General features: G+C 41.4%; 1 protein-coding gene across 1 annotated transcript in view; it reads right to left on the reverse strand.

The window, feature by feature from the left end:
• LOC308406969 (sterile alpha motif domain-containing protein 10-like) overlaps window positions 1-19,553 on the reverse strand; it is a 68,756-nt gene that overhangs the window by 26,939 nt on the left and 22,264 nt on the right. The window contains exon 2 of the mRNA XM_080898313.1: window positions 12,539-12,723. Coding sequence (XP_080754439.1) covers window positions 12,539-12,723 — 185 coding nt within the window. The remainder of the gene's footprint in view (window positions 1-12,538; window positions 12,724-19,553) is intronic.

The following is a 19,553-nucleotide window of genomic DNA, read 5'->3' on the forward strand; positions in this document are numbered from 1 at the left end:
TGAGTTCCTGATGAAGGCACTTAGGGTCCCATTGATCTTGTACAATTCTAGGCATTCCAGTATCCAGCTGTGGGGCATTGAGTCATAGGCCTTCTTGTAATCAATCCAGGCAGTGCACAGGTTGGTCAGTCTGGTCTTGCAGTCTCGGCTGATTGTTCTGTCTACCAGTAGCTGGTGTTTTGCGCCTCTGGTATTCTTGCCAATTCCTTTCTGTGTCCCGCTCATGTATTGACCCATGTGCCTGTTCATCTTAGCCGATATGATGCCTGACAGGAGCTTCCATGTAGTACTGAGGCAGGTTATTGGTCGGTAGTTGGAGGGGACCGGTCCCTTCTTGGGGTCCTTGGGGATCAGGACCGTCCGGCCTTCAGTTAGCCATTCCGGGTGTCTCTCGTTAACTAGCAGCTGGTTCATTTGTGCTGCCAGACGCTCGTGGAGTGCAGTTAGCTTCTTCAGCCAGTAGGCGTGAACCATGTCGGGCCCTGGTGCTGTCCAACTCTTCATACTGGAGACCCTTTCTTGGATATCTGCCACTGTGATGGTTACTGGACCCTGTTCAGGGAGGTCGCTGTGGTCTGCCCTCAGATCCTCTAGCCACTGAGCATTGCCGTTATGGGTTGCATCCTTCTCCCATATGCTCTTCCAGTATTGCTCCGTCTCCAGCCTTGGTGGTGCTGTTCTCTTATTGTTCCCTTGCCACTGAGAGTACACCTTTGCTGGTTCTGTGGAGAACAGCTGGTTTATTCTCCTGCCTTCTATCTCTCTGGTGTACCTCCTCAAGCGGCTGGCCAAGGCTGTGAGTCTTTGCTTGGCAGTTTCCAAGGCCTCAGGTATGGACAGCTTGCTGTATTTCTTAGGCACCTTATTCGTCGCACCTTTCTGCAACTCCGTTAGTTGGCTAACCTCTCTCCGTGCTACTTTGATCTTGCCCTCTAGCCTCCTTCTCCATGGAGGGTACTGCCCCTTATGGCTGTTCAACTTGTAGCCAAGCATCTCACTGATCACTGCTGCCGTATTGTAGATCAGCTTCTGCCGTATTGTAGATCAGCTTCTGCCGTATTGTAGATCAGCTTCTGCCGTATTGTAGATCAGATATATATATATATATATATATATATATATATATATATATATATATATATATATATATATATATATATATATATATATATATATATATATATATATATGGGGTGCAACGATACACAAAATTCACGGTTCGGTTCGATACTTTGGTGTCACGGTTCGATATTTTTTCGATACAAAAAAATGTTCATGCATTTTTAATTTGTCATTTATTAAAATTATAAATATATATTTTAACTCAAAAGTACAGTTTTTAAATTTAACCCTAACCCTTGTGCGTGTTTTTTATTTTGACAGCGAATGCGCACCTGCGGAACACTTATGTGCACCCCTGGTTATTTAGCTCATCATATCGCAGCCACAGAAATTCTTTTGTCCATGAAACCATAAAGCTGCACTTTCTTTTTGCCTTATAGTCTGATTTGTCATAACTTCTCCGTTTTGTGGTAAGCTTTTCTTTGGCTGTCACTTCTTCACCCTGACCTGTCTTATTTGGCTCAGCAGAACTGAAATGCTTTTACACACTCACTCACATAAGCTCAGCGATTCTCTGCGCGATCAACCTCTCACATGTTTAAGCTTGCTGCGGGAGATTTCACTTGTCATGTTTGCATAGTAAGCTAACGATTAATAAGACGATGTCAGAGGAATTGGTGCACAAATTATCATCACTCACAGATCAGTGCTGTCGGTCTCTATACACAGTTCGCACGATTGCAAAGTGAAAGCAAAAAAACAAGCGCAAATTCAAACGCGATTTCAATATGTCACATATTGACAGTAGCTCACCGATGCCAATGACATAATTACCCAGCTACATTTCCGAAAGAATGCAGAAGCATTGACATATATTTTTCCTACAATAGCCCGACGGGCAGGGAAGAGATAGATTTTGGTAGCCCGACTGAAAAAATCGCTAGCTCTGGGACGTCGGGCTAGCGATATTGCAAGCCCTGTATCTGATTGAGGAATCACTCATCTTTGGAAAAGAGAGTTTATTACAGAGAAATGTCTCTTTCCAAAATAAAAGCTATACTATCCGCTTCTTCTGGGCTATATTCTCAGCAGCATAAGGAGAATCATGTGCTAACAGCTGTCTAAATGACTCGGCTAAAGTTAGTAGCATGCTTGCTTTTTTTTGTCTGCTTCCACTTGTCTTTGCACTACAATGATGTCGGCGTAAATGTGCAGTCATATTCGTTGTGTTCCCACTAGTGCTTTCAGGTTAATCTCGTTGAAATGACCTTAACGCCACAACACGGCAAATCTCCGTTAACGAGCTACCGCCGATCACTCCGTGCATGGGGCTAGACGGCCAACACGTTAACGAGCTAACTGCACTAACACACTAGTTCACACCAATGTAATTGAGCATTGCATGGCACATCCAACATACTGTTTTACTTTAGTCCATGACTCGCTTACCTTCAGGGTCATACGTCACATGAAAACCAAAATAATTCCAAACGCCAGATCTGAATGACGTTCAATTTGCCTGTTGCAAGGAGAGCTTAACTTCTGTCTTGCTAGCTTGCCCTGCGCTCTTCCTTCTGACTATGCTGTCTGTGTTGAGCGCTCAGTGGATCTGCGCTCGACAGTGCAGCCTAGGCGGAGTAGTCGAACACAGATTCACTGAGCGCTCAACACAGACAGCATCGTCAGAAGGAAAATTTATAAAATAAATTACAAATGTTGTATTGTTCGATACATATGCGTACCGAACCGAAAGCACTGTATCGAACGGTTCAATATCGATACGAATATCGTTGCACCCCTAATATATATATATATATATATATATATATATATATATATATATATATATATATATATATATATATATATATATATATATATATATATATATATATATATTTTTTTTTTTTTTTTTTTTTTAATTTATTTATTTTTCCCCCATAGGTCAATGCCATGTGCGGGGAATTAATAGGAACATTAATAAAGCCACAGCCAGTTCTCACAAGCAAAAAAACCCCAACCGTTTCCTCGTCCCATCAACTCTCTCTCTGTTGTCTGACTTACTCTCATATCTAATCCATTTATTCATGCTCTGTCTGAGCCAACTCTATGACAAAAGCTCTGGCTGATTTTCAACAGAAAAACACAGAAGTGCTGCCAAATGTTCCACTCCATAACTGACCGTATTAAATAGGATTATGTATGCTGAAATGTCACATGCACAAATGCAACTTACACTCGCTTGCTCTTGTAGCTTCATATCTAATGTTTTCCCCACCCCTTTCTTATTAATGATACGAAGAGCAACTCACAGAATGCCTTCACGCACAAAAAAGGTGACAGACATGAGTTTGTTCACAACTAACTAAATTTACATCTTTGCCAGCCGCTGTAATGAGATTTCCTTCAATCAATTTAAACACCAACGAGGCCTATCAACTTCTGGCTGGTCCACTAGCGAAGTGCGTTCTGCTTTGTAGGCCTTAATTGAAAACAACTCAATTTCTCCGCTCCAATGTGTTTGGTGGTTTCCTAATCACACACATACTTCAACTCTGACTCAGTGGAGCGCCAAAGCCATTTTAATAACCTAAATTTACAACTCTGACCCAATCATTAATTGAGATAAAGTTAGGAGACATGTAGAAATGGCCACTCTTGTAGATGATTGAGTGTGGCCAAAAGAGAGTAAAAGCTGCAGCTGAAATCCCTGCAGAATTAGTCTATCATTTTTTACTATCCTCGTGTTGACATAGTTGAGTAAATACCGAAGTCGCTGGGGGATGTGAACGCTTGGACTATCAATCACTTCTGTGAATTTAACAAGACCAATAGATTTTTTGCCAAGATTAAGTCAGCGGTCTACGATTTGCTCTCTCAGGATGAAAAAAGGACATAATCATAATCACGTGACCTGGAGGGCTAATAGTCTTCACAACAAGCGAGGGGTTTGATTTTTGAGGGAAGTTCAAAAGCCACTTGTTACAAGTTCAAAAAATTATTAACTCCTATTCCCCTTTTTTCTTAGATGTTGTGCATTGTAAAGACACAGCATAACAAATAAACTCAGTAAAGACCAAAGATATGTACCATTTTACACGTTTATTAGTGACATTAAAGTAATATAACTGTAGACTGGTTGAAATTTCCGTTATTTCCCTTATTCCAGTCTTTATGCAACACTCAAAGTGCTTTCTTAGTACAAGAAGACTCGTTCACCCATTCACACAAGTGCCTTTTTTCTATGGTGAGCTCTTTTAACCTATCATTCAAACACTCACACTCTAGTTTCAGTGTCTTTCTTGAGGATGCTTTGGGACAGGAGGAGAATGGAACCACCACCCTTCTTATTAATAGACAACTTACTTAACTCTTGGACTACAGATGCCACAGCCACATGAATTCTGGATCAAATTTCAAAATGCAGCACTGTTCTTTACTAACAGGGCTTTAACGTAGCCTACATAAAGAGTACTACATGAATAAAGAGATGCTAAAATGGGTGAAGGTAATACAAATAGCACTGTGGTTTCTGATTCTAACAGCTTATTACCCCATTTTCATTTCAACAGCAAAAATCTTGATGAGTTCATATTTATTAAATATGATAATATACATTTTAATAACTAGAATATCCACGTTCCCAGAAAGGATGACCCCACCATCTGTAATAATGATTAGCTAAGCCACAGGAGTGCTGGCATATTAGAGATGAAATCATAAGCCCTTAAGATGCAATGAAGGATCGTTATTGAATATTTTATGACTCACATTTGTTGACATTTATTTAACTGTTCATTATAAGTACTGAAACTGACAGCGAAAGGCATAGATGCAAAGGCAGATGGAGAGGGTGAACAAAGAGGAAAATAAAATGATGAAAAGAAAGAGAAGACAGTGAGCCAGGAGAGTGAAATGCTTATGAGTAATGGCCTTCATTATCAAGGAGCCAGACAGAAGGGAAATGGAATGATCGCTCCCATCATCCCTGCTTGCTCTCCTTTTCCTCCCTTGCTCTTCTCGCTCTGTTTGTTGGCCATCCAGACTGTATCTCCTCTGGCCAGTTCTCTCTCGTCGCCGTTCCCCCCTTTTACGACCTCCCTCCTCCTCCCGAGACCTACTTCTGTCCAGCTGGAGGAGGTCCCTCATTTGTTACATACAGAAGAGGAGCTGGAGTTGGCGAGGAGGCATATGCAAAGTGGAGACTGTATATAGAGCGCAAGTGTAAGGAGAAATTCAGGATGGAGAGGAGGAAGAAAGAGACAGAAAGGCGGAAAATAGTATACTGTAAATGCAATCATACACTGCAGTTAGCAAGAAGAGTATTTAAATCCCTAAGTGTGGTAAACGCAGCAAACAGATGTGTAGCTACAGACCATAGATGTGAAAAAGTAAAACAGTTGTCTCTGGACTTTTTTGGACACATTTGGTTCTCTTTTTTACAGCACCCAGAAAAAATGGATTTTTGATACACCTCATCCATTAAAAAAGATATTAATACATGTGGTTTCCCTCTGAGGAAAAACTAAGAACTGCACAGACGGCTACTTGTCCATGACATTTATTTAAACTTCCGACCATTCTTTCATGCAAAACTACTTCAGATATCTTGCATGTACTGTGCATTTAAAATCCCTCTATAACATATCATTGAGATTTAGACTTTGCCCTTTTTTCACTAAATCCTTACATAACCCTCCATTGCTTCTGTTTGAGCAAGTCTTTGGTGAACATGTTTATTGTTAAACTGTAGTGTTGCTCTAATGTTTTTGTTTTTGTTTTTTTTAACACACAAGCTTTTTCCTGGCACAGTGTCCATGCAGATTAAATTTGTGCTGTCTCTTTGTTAGACACCTGTACTTTGACAACAAAAGCTATGTCTAGTGGCAGATTTATACCTTTTCCTCCACTTATCCAAATCAGGATTGCAGTGGGACTGGAGCTTATCCTGGCTGTCATGCAGGGGGTGCAAGTTGGACAGGGCGAACACGGGGAGACAGAAAAGCATTCACACCTACGGCCAATTTAAAATCACCAATTAGTCTAACAAGCATATGTTTGGACTGTGGGAGGAGGCTGGGATACCCGGAGAGAATGCACAGGGAAAGCATGCAGACTCTGCACAGACTCAGTGTAGGGGAGGAGCCAAGCCTGCTGGTAGATTAACACCAGAACCTTCTTCCTGTGAGGAAACAGCGCTAATCAGGCTCAGATCTTGCTAAGAAAATTGGACAAGTTTTGCTCTCGGGACAAAGTTTCCAGGGTGACCAATCTTGGATAGTTGTTTGAAGTCTTGTATGTTAATCTCAAATAACTACTGAATAATTTGAATATTCCTTACCGGACTCATAGGAATTCTGTTTACATCTTGATATGATGACTCCCCAAAGAATCTCTAATCATTGGCACCTGGAATCTGATTTAAATTTTATGAATTTGAAAGTATAACAAATATAAGAGTGTCCTCAGTTTCTTCCATATAACTAATCTGTTCTTTAAGATTTGCTTGAATTATGAAACAAAGTGTAAATTTAATGCATCACTTGTTTCAGAACATTGCTTTTAACAAACAGCCATTGTTTCAAAGAAATGTTGTTCATTCAAATATGGGATATGTTCACCTTTTTTTCAAGTTGTATCAGCCTTTTAATGTAACTGTGTTAGTAGCCTAAAATGTACTACTGTTCTTTTAATCTATAATTTATTTTTATGACTTCATCTTTCAGAAACTGCCACAAGGGCACATAATAAATTCTAATAACTGAGTATGCTATTAGGTGCATTAATTTATTCAGCAACACAAGTTCTGTCTCTATCTGTTCATCATTTTTTGCATAATTTTTTCTTACCCACCCCATACTCTGACTTTCTCTCTCCACTTCTCTATTGATCCTTCTGTTTGTATCCTCGCACAGCATTTGTCCTCCCAGCGTACTTTGTTCTATCATGTCTCTGATCTCCCCACTTCTACTAGCTTCTCACAAATTTTATCCACCCTCCCTTCCCCCTCCTTCTCACATGTTCACTCCCTTCTATCTTTTTTCTGCTTTGACTTCTGTGCACTGAGCTACTTTTTGTCCATATTAGTGCCTGGGTTTTGGTGCGCGTGGACTTGCAAGTATCTGTGCGCGTACGTGCATGCCCTGCCTCTCTGTGAAGCCGAATCGGGGGATTAGCTTAAAGTCAAGGGAGCGTGGGGAATCCTTAAAAATCACTCTTTGTGACCGATAACGCCTCTCTTCCGATCACTGCCTGTGTCTCTGCGCAGCCAGACCCTGCCTGAGATTGATCAATGACGTTACGCCAATTAGCAGTAAAACTCTGGAGGTGGGTGTAAGTGAATGAGTGAATCGACGTTTTATAGGATGCATGTCATGTACTGTATAATCTGTACATGACATGCATACTATAAATATATCACCTGCTGCCCCTCTCTGCTCTGCAGCATTTCCTACCGTATCTTTATCTCATCACAGGACAGCAAACACTCAACCCGTGTCCTGTATGCTCTCCCCTCTGACCGAACAGCTCTGTTTCTCTTCCATTTACTGTACAAATCTAAAAGTTGCTGTAATGTCATCATATAATTGCATATTTATCCTCTCTTTCCAATCCGAAAGACCCTGACAGATCCTTTCCCTGATTCCTTCATGTCTCTTCACACTTCTTATCTTTCATTCTAGTAACAGTGAACCCCATCCCTTTTCCAGAGCAGTTTCTGTTGCATCATTTAGCACCCCTGTGTCTCCCACTGCTATATCTAGCCCTTTGCATTTGTGTGTTTGAGTGTGTCACTGTGATTCTGAAAATGTTTCAGAAGCTTTTGTGAGTGTCTACTTGATTGTTCCTGTGCAAGTAACTTTGTGTGAGTGTGTGAACTGTCAACCTCTGTCAGCTTTGTGAAACTGCCTTTGGTTGTCCTCAGGACACTGAGTGCGTAAATGGCTTGCACTCATGCAAATATGAACAGTCTCTCAGTGGGTGGACAAAGAGCCAGATGGGATTTTCACAAAGCTTTCTATTTAGCATGAGTCAAACATGTGTCTTAGGCAGGGCAACACATCACCGAGTGGCAGGACAAGGACAATGCAGTCTACAGTATTTCTGCCTCGATGCAAAGCCACTCGTACTTATCTCTGTGTGTTTCGGTGTGAACCACTAGCCTTCACCATCAGCACTACGCCAGTGCACCCGACGGGCTCCAAAGTTATGCTTTACATTGGGAAACTCACAATGTGGTCTGGTTTACTGGCTGAGCTACATCCCTGCCCTCATCCATAGCCACATGCTGTGGCTAGTGACCGAAAGTATAAGACTGCAATTACAAGCAGCAGAGACTAGGTTCCACTTAAGAGTGTCTAACGTATCCTTTGCCGGTAGAGCAGGTGATCAGAAGGTGCACAGAGCAGAGATGATTCTCCTTCACACTGAAGGAAGCCAATTTAGGTTCGGGCATCTGTCCAAAATGCTTTCTGCCCACCTCCCAGGTGAGCTTGTTTTAATCATGTCCAACTGGGAGGAGATCCTCTGGCACGCCCATAACATGTTTCTTTGTTGGCTTGGGAATGCCACAGTGTTTCCATATAGGAAGAGATGAGCTTTAGTGGACTCAATAGATGGATGAAACTCTCAATGAAAATACTAACATGCTGGTGATAGGGTGGCAAATTGATTGCCATGTCTTTCATCCTGGCTTACTATGTTACTACACTGACATGAACTAATTACCATTGAAAAGAAAGTACAGATGTGGTTTGCCAGAATTTCGATATTTCACAAACCTCATCAGGATTCATACCCTTAGACCATGAATGTCTGAAAAAAGTTTCATGAAATTCATCTGGATCAAGCTGTGAACTGACTGACAGACCAACTGTGGAATCTGTAGAACCATGCCATTATCCTGTCTAAAAACCTAGCACTTTGAAAGGAGCCTATGATGCACATTGTACAAGTAGTTTGTGTGTGCCTTAATTTATTACAGCAGACCACGATAATCTAAGCAATCTCATACATGTTCATACATGATAGAAGTGAGTACGTAATACAGAAACATATGAAACAACATACATTGGTGCTATTGGCGCAAAAGTGAACACTATTATATATGTGAGAATAGGGAATATACTCTTTTGTATCAGCTCAGGTCAGAAACTGTCTTCAATAAGGATAGTGGTAAAAATTTTCACTAAGTGGGTTTTTTTTATTTGCCCACCTAGCATAGCGTGAATAAAAGCCTCATTTCCAGTAACTCACTTGGTCCTGCTTCAGAGAAAGGAGACACAGTGGCTTCTATACCTTCCTAGATTGCATTCATTTTATTCCACCTATTCCCCAGTCTCATCTAAAGGTTCACCCACAAGCTGTGAGTCAGACGGCAAAATGAGCCACCCACAAACCCCTCCCTTCACCCCATCTGTCTATCTAAACAGCCAATTCAGGGATGGCACAGAAGGTACGTCAACTACGCAATAACTAATTATTTGGAAAATCTAGTCAGAAGACAGATCTCTGTAAGCCTAAACTTAATAAGGCAAAGGAGTATATAACCTCTGTTTCAACATATGCTTTTGCTGACTCCTGTTGAGCCAGCTGCTACTGTGTGCAGACAATATCTAACTTGTTTACAATATAAATTGAGCTGTTTTCAGTGCAATTGTCTACCCGTTGCAACCTTTTTAATAATCATTTCTTGGTGTCTTTCCTTTGCTTTCATTTTAATAAAATTAAAAAAAACTGGAATATAGTGCACCGTGGTAAAAAAATGTTTTTAAAAATTACATTTTTGATATAGTTTTTGCATTGAAAATATTTTAATGCTGAGGGCATCTTTTGTAATAATGGCCCCTTTTGTGCATGCATGAACACCAATAAATATCAAAGATTTCTGTCCTCCCACTCTGCTGTCACTATTTTCTGTCTCCACTGACTGAGTGTTTGGATAGCAGTGCACAATGTGTTATATAAGCTTTGTTAAACAGATCAAGAAATTCCCCAGGTCCCACCTTATACAGAAGACAAGCTGTGTTTCACTTAACTGGCTTCCTCATTACAGCTGATGTGTGCACAACCAGTGTAATGGAGCATAATCTAATCATCCTGAGAGAACTGGATACATAGAAAACAATCGACAGTAAAAACGCACCAATATACACCAGTGCTTAAATGTATAGATGTACGAATGGACTCTGAAACACTTTCTGAATGCGCAGGCACTCATTCTCACACGCACACGTATCAGACAGAGCTGGACGGCTCTCCCATTTGTTGAATAATGCATTAAGAGGCTTGTTGCCACAAGGAAATGATAAGCCTTGCTTCTCATGGTATAGAGGAGGTTTAATTATCCGGTGTCTGTGTAATCACATGGAAACAGCTTCCCACTCGTCTTTCATTAGGCCTTTTATAGCTGTTATAGCTGAGTGGGCACTGTTTTATGAATTATTGAACACATTTTGTCGTGCACATGTACATCTTAAGGCCTCAAGGTTGCAAATTTTCTTCAAACCAGTGGTGAGACAGAGCAAATGTCCTCCGCTAGCCTATCTGGTCTCTTTCATTTGAGGAGTAGGAGAAAGGACAGGAGCTGTTGTGTCATGTGCTGGTTTTGGGTAAACACAGACAGAAAGCCTTAAAATAGATTTTTTTTCTCTCTCTTTGTTTAGACTGTCTCTGGTGCTGGACAGATGGGATTTCATTTTGCACAAAGTGATGTGTGAAAGAAAACGATGCTCCGGTTGCTGTGCTTAAATGATACTGCTAAGAGCCGCCAGACACACATTCTGCATCCATCAATCAGCAGTGAAACAACTTCAATATGTAGTTTTTATACCAGTCAGTTCCGCTAAAGCTTTGCTGAGCATAAAAAAAGGGGGACCTGAAAAAAAAAAAAAAAAACATGATCTGAGACATTTAGGTCACTATAAATTGCATGCTCCTGGGAGTTTATTTCCTGTGCAGTATGTGCTTGCTTGGACTGTACAAGAATAGTTACATCAGAAGGCAGTTCTCACGCCACTCCTGAATTATATAAGTTTTTCTCTGATGGTATCCACCACAGTCTAAGATGAGGCGAGCCAACATTATGTAAATTAAACAATTAGTCTTCCTCTTTCCCACTAGACTAGATCGCTTTAGGTGAAGCTCCCGTTGCTTGTGCACATTCCTTTATCTTGCTGTATGATACGTTGTGTGGATAGGTTCGCTGCACCACACTCTTCTGCATGAGCTTAGACACTGTTTTGAAATTACATACATTTTTGTAACATATTATTTACTTCCAAGTTACAACAAAATTATACTCAAAGAAAAAGTATTTTTTCCAAATAATTTTACTAAAGCATTTCATTATAATGTAATGTAATATAACACCATGCAAGTGACATGTAACATTATTTACAGCAAAAATGGACCACAGTTGGCATAGTAAGTAGTAAGAATGCTTTATGTTTAAATGCTTCAATCACACAGGTCTAGAGGCTGGTTAGCGATCATGTAGCAACCACTGGTTGGAGAATACACATTTTTCCTCATGACCAGTGGTTCGAGTGGTTGGTGGCAGTTGCTGTGAATTTGATTGTCAAATCCCTCTTCATGCAAGCCTTTCAGAGACCTGCATGCAAGTGTATTCTGTGACAGATTGGCGAGTGGTTACGAGTGGTTAGCCGTCGCAAAATTGAGTGCACAGGGGTATTTGGTGCTACATCAAAACATCCTTGCAATTGCTTTGATTGCTAGCAGGTTGCTAGGGTCGCCTGTAGCTTGCATGGCAGACATAAACTTGGCTGCAAATACCAGCAAACTACTCATCAAGCACTGATGAATGACTGAAAACTCTGATGCAGTCTGGAAATAAAGGTTTCACTTGAAATGTGTTGGTTGCAGTGGTAGGGTACAACTTTTGCTTTGAAAGCAAACATTCCCTATTTCCAGAGAGTGTCGCACTTTCTCGTGCTTCAGTCGCTCACAGTAAAATGGGGAGTATTTGCAGTATTTCATTCAAACTATATACAACTGTGAGCAAATCAATCGCAAGAAGGTTTTCGGTACAGCACTCTTTTTGCAAACAATCACAAGTGTCAACCAGTTACCTACAGCAACCACTTGGGCATTTCTTTGTGAACAGTGACTGCCGGTCGCTAACCTGTCTCAAGGCATGTGTGACTGAGGAATTGCTATTTTATATCCAAAGAAAGAGAAACTTTAAATTTCTGTATAAAAATGTCATTAAAATGAACTGACAAGAGTAAACTGTAACTGACTGACTGCGCTGACCCTAAGGGTACTGCAAAGTGTGTTGACATAGAGGGGGAGGGATCTTAAATTTGTTTTTCTAAGATGCTAAATTGCCCACTGGCCTTTTTAATTCTGAAAAATAAAAATAAAAATATAAGCAAAAACCCTTCAGAGTTATTCACATGCACTGAAAACACTCCTCCGCATTGCCTTTGGTTTGTGTGTGTGGACATCTTCATACCTGGATGCCCTCTGTGCCGGGCTGCTGCAGTAGTTTGACGGTGCGTGTGTGTGCTGTCTTCTGGCCACGGCCGTCGTGCCAGGTCAGGTTGCTGCCTCCGGCGTGACGCGGCAGCTGGTAACTCAGCTCCTCAGCAGACACTGTGTGCTCCAGGGAGGCACGGCAAAAACTGAAGCTGGACGCCGCTGACAAGAGAGCAAAGAAGAAGAACCAGCAAATGAAACAGAAGGAAACAAGCAGAGGAGAAATAATAGCTACTGATAAGCACTCACTTTGTATTTTCTTTACGAAAGGGGTTTTCATAAGGTCCATGGACTAAGAAACAAGAACATCCAAACCTAACAAAAATAAATGATTGATAATCCTCTAGGAGCTTAACAGGAAGCATTCACCCCAGATTACATGCTGTGTGTTCTGATTCTATAACAGCTACAAACAGATGGCTGTTTTGGTGATGGTGGTGGGCAGCAGTGCAACTACAGTGTGATCTCCAATTATGCTGAGTGCATATTCACAGAGGCACCGCATGATTTCTGGAACTGTGTCTCTCTTTCAGATTAGTCCTTGATTATTTAAATCCTACTTCATGAATATTTTATTTTTTTTCTTTTTCTATCTTTACCCCCGTTCCCTGTCAAGACTAAATGCTTGCTATGAGACACTGAAGCAGACAAGTTGTCAGTGCGGGGTCAGAGTATAGTTCTGTGAAGGCCAAAGGGCATCTTCTACAGTTCACATCAAGTTGAATGAGCTATTTTACTGCGGTTAGTCATCTGTAGCCATGGATTTATTTCAAAGCGTAGACATGCAGTCATTGCTCAGTTTACCTAAGCATTGATTTAATGTGATGTAATGCAAATAATAAGAGGCTAGGCGGCAGGAGGCAGTAGAGGGGTAAAAAGGTCAAGAGGGTGTGTAAACAGAAAGAGAACTGATGACAATTAACTGGTTAACATAGTCATTTTGCGGTAATTAAAAAAAAAAGTGATTGATAAGAAACCTGCTTATTAGTGGTAAATGAGAAACCTTGTTTACATGCAACCACTGATATTCTGTAAATCATTTATACACTCATTCTTGATTATTTTGGTTCAAACAAAAATGAAATAATATTTACGTTTTGACTGCAAGCTCTTTGCCAGTCGAGTAAGATTTGTTTAATTTCCATTTTGTGGTACACTTATTCAAGTTCTCATGAATGCAAACATCAAATCAGACACTAACATGGTTGCAGCTCGGTGCATTTAGGCAGTGTCAGAATGGGGAAGAAAAGGTGATTTAAGGGACTTTTAACGTGACATAACTGTTTGTAACAGATGTCTGGTCTGAGCATTTAACAAACTGCTGAGCTACTGGGATTTCCCCCCCATCTTTACCATCTCTAGAGTTTCCAATGACTGGTCATAAAAAGGGAAGATATCCAGTGAGCTGCAGTTCTCTGAGTGAAAATGCCTTGTTGATGCCAGAGGTCAGGGGAGAATGGTCAGACTGAGCTGATAGCTAGGCAACAGTAACTCAAATAACCACTTGTTACTACCAGGGTATCCAGAAGAGCATCAGAGAATGCATATGTCAAACTTTGAAGCAGATAGGAATGGACACATACCTGTAGACTGTCAGCTAAGAAAAGGAAAGGCTATAATTCACACACGCTCACCAAAATTGAATAACAATGGAATAATTTTGTCTGGTCAGGTGACTCTCGATTTCTGCTGCAACATTTGGGTGGTGGAGTCAGAATTTGATGCCTGGATAGACTAGAAGAAAGCCAATGACTCAATGGCTCACATGGATCCTAAAATGTCTATAACTATACAAGATCAACATGGTCTTTTGAACAAGTCACCATCAAATGTGGGATATACCAGGATGCTCTGTCACGACTGCTGTTTGGCAAACGGCCTAAAAAACACCCTTAGCCAGATCATCAGCCAGACTGGCTACAGGTACCGAATACAGAATGGAGTAAACATTAACCACCTCCTCTACATGGATAACATCATGTATGTTATAAGTTAAAAACGATATAAATTCTAGGACTAGGATCAACGACATCAAAATGCCATTTAGACTGGAGAAGTGTAGCTGGATCGTAACTAAGAGAGGGAAAGTAGTCTGAACTGAGGGGAATGCACTACCAAAAGGCAACACTGCAGACATCAAGGACAGATACAAGTACCTGAGAATCCCACAGACAAATGTGAAGCACTTGAAAAGAGACCACATCTTTGCTGCAACCACCAAATACCTGCAGGGAATAAGGCAAGTCCTGAAGAATCAGCTGAATGGGAAGGACAAGATCTGGGCAATCAATACCTACATCCTACCACTCACCAGATACCCTGCTGGGATAATCAGCTGGCCAAAGGAGGTGATAGAAGCCACCTACATCAAGAGTTTCACCACAAATGCAGCAATCTGTAACTATAAACTAAGTGGAAGGATGGAGGCCGAGGACTAGCGTGTGTCAGATCCACTATCCAGGATGAGACAACGAACATCCATGACTACATTAGAAAGATGGCCACAAGTGATCACATGCTTAGTACATACCATGAGAAAGAATAGGAGCAACATCAGGACCCATTATGGAAAGACAGGTCCCTGCACTGTACATACCACCGGCAGATAGAAGAAGTGGCTGCAGCACAAGTATGAGCTCTAAGCACAAGCTCGATAGAGGCACCAAACACAACCCCAGGTGCAGGCTGTATAAAAATGTCCCTGAGACAATCCAGCACATAACAGCAAGGTGCAAGATGCTAGGAGGCAGGGCATACATGGAACACAATCAAGCGACTGACATAGTATACAGGAACATCTGTGCTGAGTATGGCCTGCAAGTCCACAAAAGGTCAAAATGGCACACACCCATAGGGTTGTTAAGAATGACCAAGCTAGGGTCTTGTGGGACTTCCAGATACAGACACAACTGGTGATGGCTATTCAACTGGAGACAGTAGTGGTGGACAAACACTTCTACTTCAAACCACAAGTTTTATCTGACTATGTGAAAACCGTTAGTGAGATGGAGACAGACTTGCTGATGATAGAAGTAAAAGTGAAATGTGGAATAATAAATGTTGTATTCATTACTTATTGATCTGAAAGTCTCTTTACAAAAGAAGAACAAAAGCACATGCTTTGAGGGAACAACAACAAAAATGCCATCTTCTGTGAATGATTTCTTAAATTCTTTTCCTCATTCGTCCAAAGAGAGAAGGGAGAAACTGAACTGGGCTGAATCTGATCTTTCTGATGTGTTCATCTATCAGTCTACCAATTTTCTACATTTTTTTTCTGTCTTTAAGGGACTTTTGACACTTGGTCATCTTGAAAGAAAGAAAGAAAGAAAGAAAGAAAGAAAGAAAGTTCATTAACTAACAAAGGATTATAATCTTTCCATTTCCATATTAGAATTAAATAAAGGCCTGCTGAGACCTGCTGTATGACAGCTGAAAATGGTGGGAAACAGCTGGTTGCAGCTCCGAGTCGGGAGGGGACACTTTTTTTTCATCCTACACGTCGGTCGAAGTGAGCAGTGGTGAATACAGAATTCACACAGCCATGATGGGAAGACTAACAAAAGGGGGTAGAGATGAAAAAGAAGAAGAAAGACCTGTCAGGAATCACTGATGTGTAGCCTTTTCTGCTTCTCTCCCTTCGTGTACGGTTTTCTCCCTCTGCACTCTTGTCTTGCACTTCACTCCTGCTTTCCCCATTTCTGTATGCTGCCACTTTTGTGTCTTCTTAAGCAGTATCTTCCTTGTTTCCCATCTTTCTTTTTCTCACTCACTCTCTTTCAGCTTTCTGGTTGTCAGCTCTTTGGGGTTGTCAGGAAAAACCAGGCCCAAACCTGATGTAATTACTGCCAGTCAGGGGGAGGAGACAGGAGGAAGAAACATGGGAAGCTAAGTGCCTCACAACCCTAAAGACCTGCCAATCTCACAAAAAGAGGCAAGAGAAAGTGCACAAGCAAGAGCAAGACAGCCAAGCTGCAAATTAGCATCAGATTCATGCAAACCGATCAAACTTTATAAAGGTGAAAGAGCTCCAGAAGAAGGCAGGGAGACACATTAATAGACCACAGAACAACTTAATTTTACAAGCTGTTAAAGAGCAAGCTTTCAAGGTATAAGATGTAGCAGACATCACTTTTAACAGGATCGTGACTTCCCTCTGCCACTGAAATCCCACCTTTGCCACATTGCCAGGCCTCACCACTTCCGTTACGTACAAATGAAGACAAACTGCTCATTCTGTGGTTTAATGGATTTTGTAGGCTCTCCCTGCAGAGAATTTAAGATGAGGCAAAGATGATTAAATATCCATACCTTTCAACTGACATCGCTTTTGAAATGACATTGCACCATATCCCTCTACTGCTTGCTTTTAGGGACGCAAAGCTTTAAGACCATGCACGTGCACTATCATCTATCTGTGTTAAAGCCCTTCAGATCTTTATGATCTGGGGTGATTACCACCCTTACCATTAAAAAAAAAATGTGTTATCAGTCACCTTTACTTGTCTGTCTCAGCTTGAATTTGATCTGACTCGACAACCGCACTATCTCCACTGTCCTATTTGTCACTATCTGGTGTTGCATTATCTCTCGCTGCCCTTGCTGGTGACTTTTTTTCACTTCCAGCCGAGGGAGTGTTGAGAAGACAACTAATGATGGAGGGTGGATGGTGGGAGGCAGAATGGAAAGACAAAAGCAAGATATGTGTCTTGTGGGTAGCTGAAAAAGAAGATATACAGTGATGGAGTGTAATTTAAGTCTGTACCTCCAGCTTCACATACTGAGAAAAAAGGTATGTGTATAGTGAAGGTGCCAAAATCAAGGGCAAAGTGTCGGACAGGTGTGTGCGTCTGTTGTGTATGTGTGTGTGTAGAGGACAGGTAGGTCAATATGACTCAGCCCAGTGAAGTGTAACCTCATATCACCTCCTCTTGACGGAGCAGCATATCTGCTGTGAGAGTGGCTGCTAACTCTCAGAGGTATTTCCTTTTGAAAAGGTAATTAAGCTGTTAGGTACAGCACCCAGGAAGGTCGTTCCAAGCCAAATCCCTCAGTAGATTAACATGGCGTCACCGAACATTGCTCATTTGACTCTAAAAAAGAGCATCTAAATGAGTCCATGTGGACTCTTTTGCTGTGTAGGCTTTTTGTTGAAGTTTGATTTCTGCATAACCTTGGCTTCAACTTTAGGATGCATCTGAATATGTGTTTGCTTCATCCTTATGCATGGAGGATGAGGCAAATGATCCGGTTATCCACCTTATTTCAGGCATCACAGAGACGGTGCCATGGTGTATTTGAGCAGCATGATATTGGCATCGAGTACCTCCCCACCAAACACCTTTTAGTCAACTCTAAGATAAAATTTCTATTTGCAGTCCAAGTTTTATATAAAAGAGGAAAGGAAAAAAAATCACAGTTACCCTCATTTCTCTGTAATCTTCAAGCGGGTGAAACTCTATCACACAGTGATTTCATGCCTGTATAACACATTAAACTTGGACTCCTAAATACAGCATTCAGCAGACCAATGCTGCCAACACGTTTACCGATGATCCCAATTTGCTGGTCCTATAGCATGTTAGAGGTAAAGCATGGGGCTATTTACATCTCATCCATTCCACCAGACCCAGTTTTAACCCCAGGAATGAGCCATGAAATTACTTCATTTGAACGAGCAGGAGGGGGGGGGAGAAGAAGAATCTGGTCGCAGCTTTAAAAATAAATATAAAACCCAGGACCCCAGGGTTTTTCCCATGATGCACTGCAGTCTATTATCCGCTGTGACACGAGACATTGTCACAGAGGCTAGGGCTGAGGTTTACTTTTCACAAGCGATCAGTGTCAGGGGAACACACAAACAGAGAATTGGTAGTAAACAATGGACATCCACGACACAGGCTCCAAGTCCCGTCATCAACTCTGATCAGGGCACAGACGAGAGAAATGCCAACTTAATCTGTGTGTCTGATTGTGGGTGTTAGTAAATGCCAGCATACTCACACATACATACATTAATGGGCCTCACAATGCCAGGATGCATACTCATATATTCACACATCTGTACAATCCCCTGTCTGTATTTGTTTAAGCCAGAGGATCTGAGTCAAGCTGCAGAGAGGCTGTATATATGAGGCTGGATTCTGGATTCAAACTGCAGGGCAGTTATGGCTTACAGTGCACAGTGCAGCCAAGAACGCAGCTGGAGTTGCCATTTCTGTTATGATTTTGCCAGTGAGAGCTTGCACTACCCTGAGAGCACCTAACAGAGAATAACAAAAGCTGGTATAGGAAATGCCAGGCCAACCTTGGTCTCCTCTTTGCAAGCAGTGGTGTGAGAGAGAAAAAAAAAGCTCTGTAATGGTCCCGCATTAAGGACAAAATGACTTTTATTCTCTAACTCTAGCCACCACCACACTCTCACAGAGACAGACAGAACTATTGATTATCCATCACTGTTTCAGAGAACATACAATTACAGATCACTTTAGATAAAACAGGCACAGACACAGACCACCTAACTCCTCCAATCGAGGTCACTGGCTGTCATATCCACTCCTGTTCAAAGGAACTTCCTACATGTTTCACACAAGAGGAAGAAAACAAAGGACTACTAGGAAGAGGAGACAGGATATAAGGGTCTGACACGGTCATGCTCTCTTAAGTGGATGACGAAAAGTAACCCAGAGTATAGGGAGAAATAGAACGTCAGGGAACTAGGCGAAATGGCAATTTACAAATGAAAGAGAATAGATGGAAAATGAAGCTTTAGAGAAGAGCATTAAAATTAATTGCACCAGGAAACGAAGGGGGGGCGAAGAATGAAGGTGTGAACTGCTAAGAAGATGAGTTTGTGGAGATCATGCATGTCTATTGTTTTCTCCCCTTCACAGCCAAGCTCCTGTATGATGACATGGGAGGACAGATTAGATCTCACTGACAATCAATAATCCAGAGTGAATGTCAGAGGCAGAGGGAGGATGAGGAAGGAC

This window comes from Rhamphochromis sp. 'chilingali' (genome assembly GCF_963969265.1).
Source record: "Rhamphochromis sp. 'chilingali' genome assembly, chromosome: 12".
NCBI lineage: Eukaryota > Metazoa > Chordata > Actinopteri > Cichliformes > Cichlidae > Rhamphochromis > Rhamphochromis sp. 'chilingali'.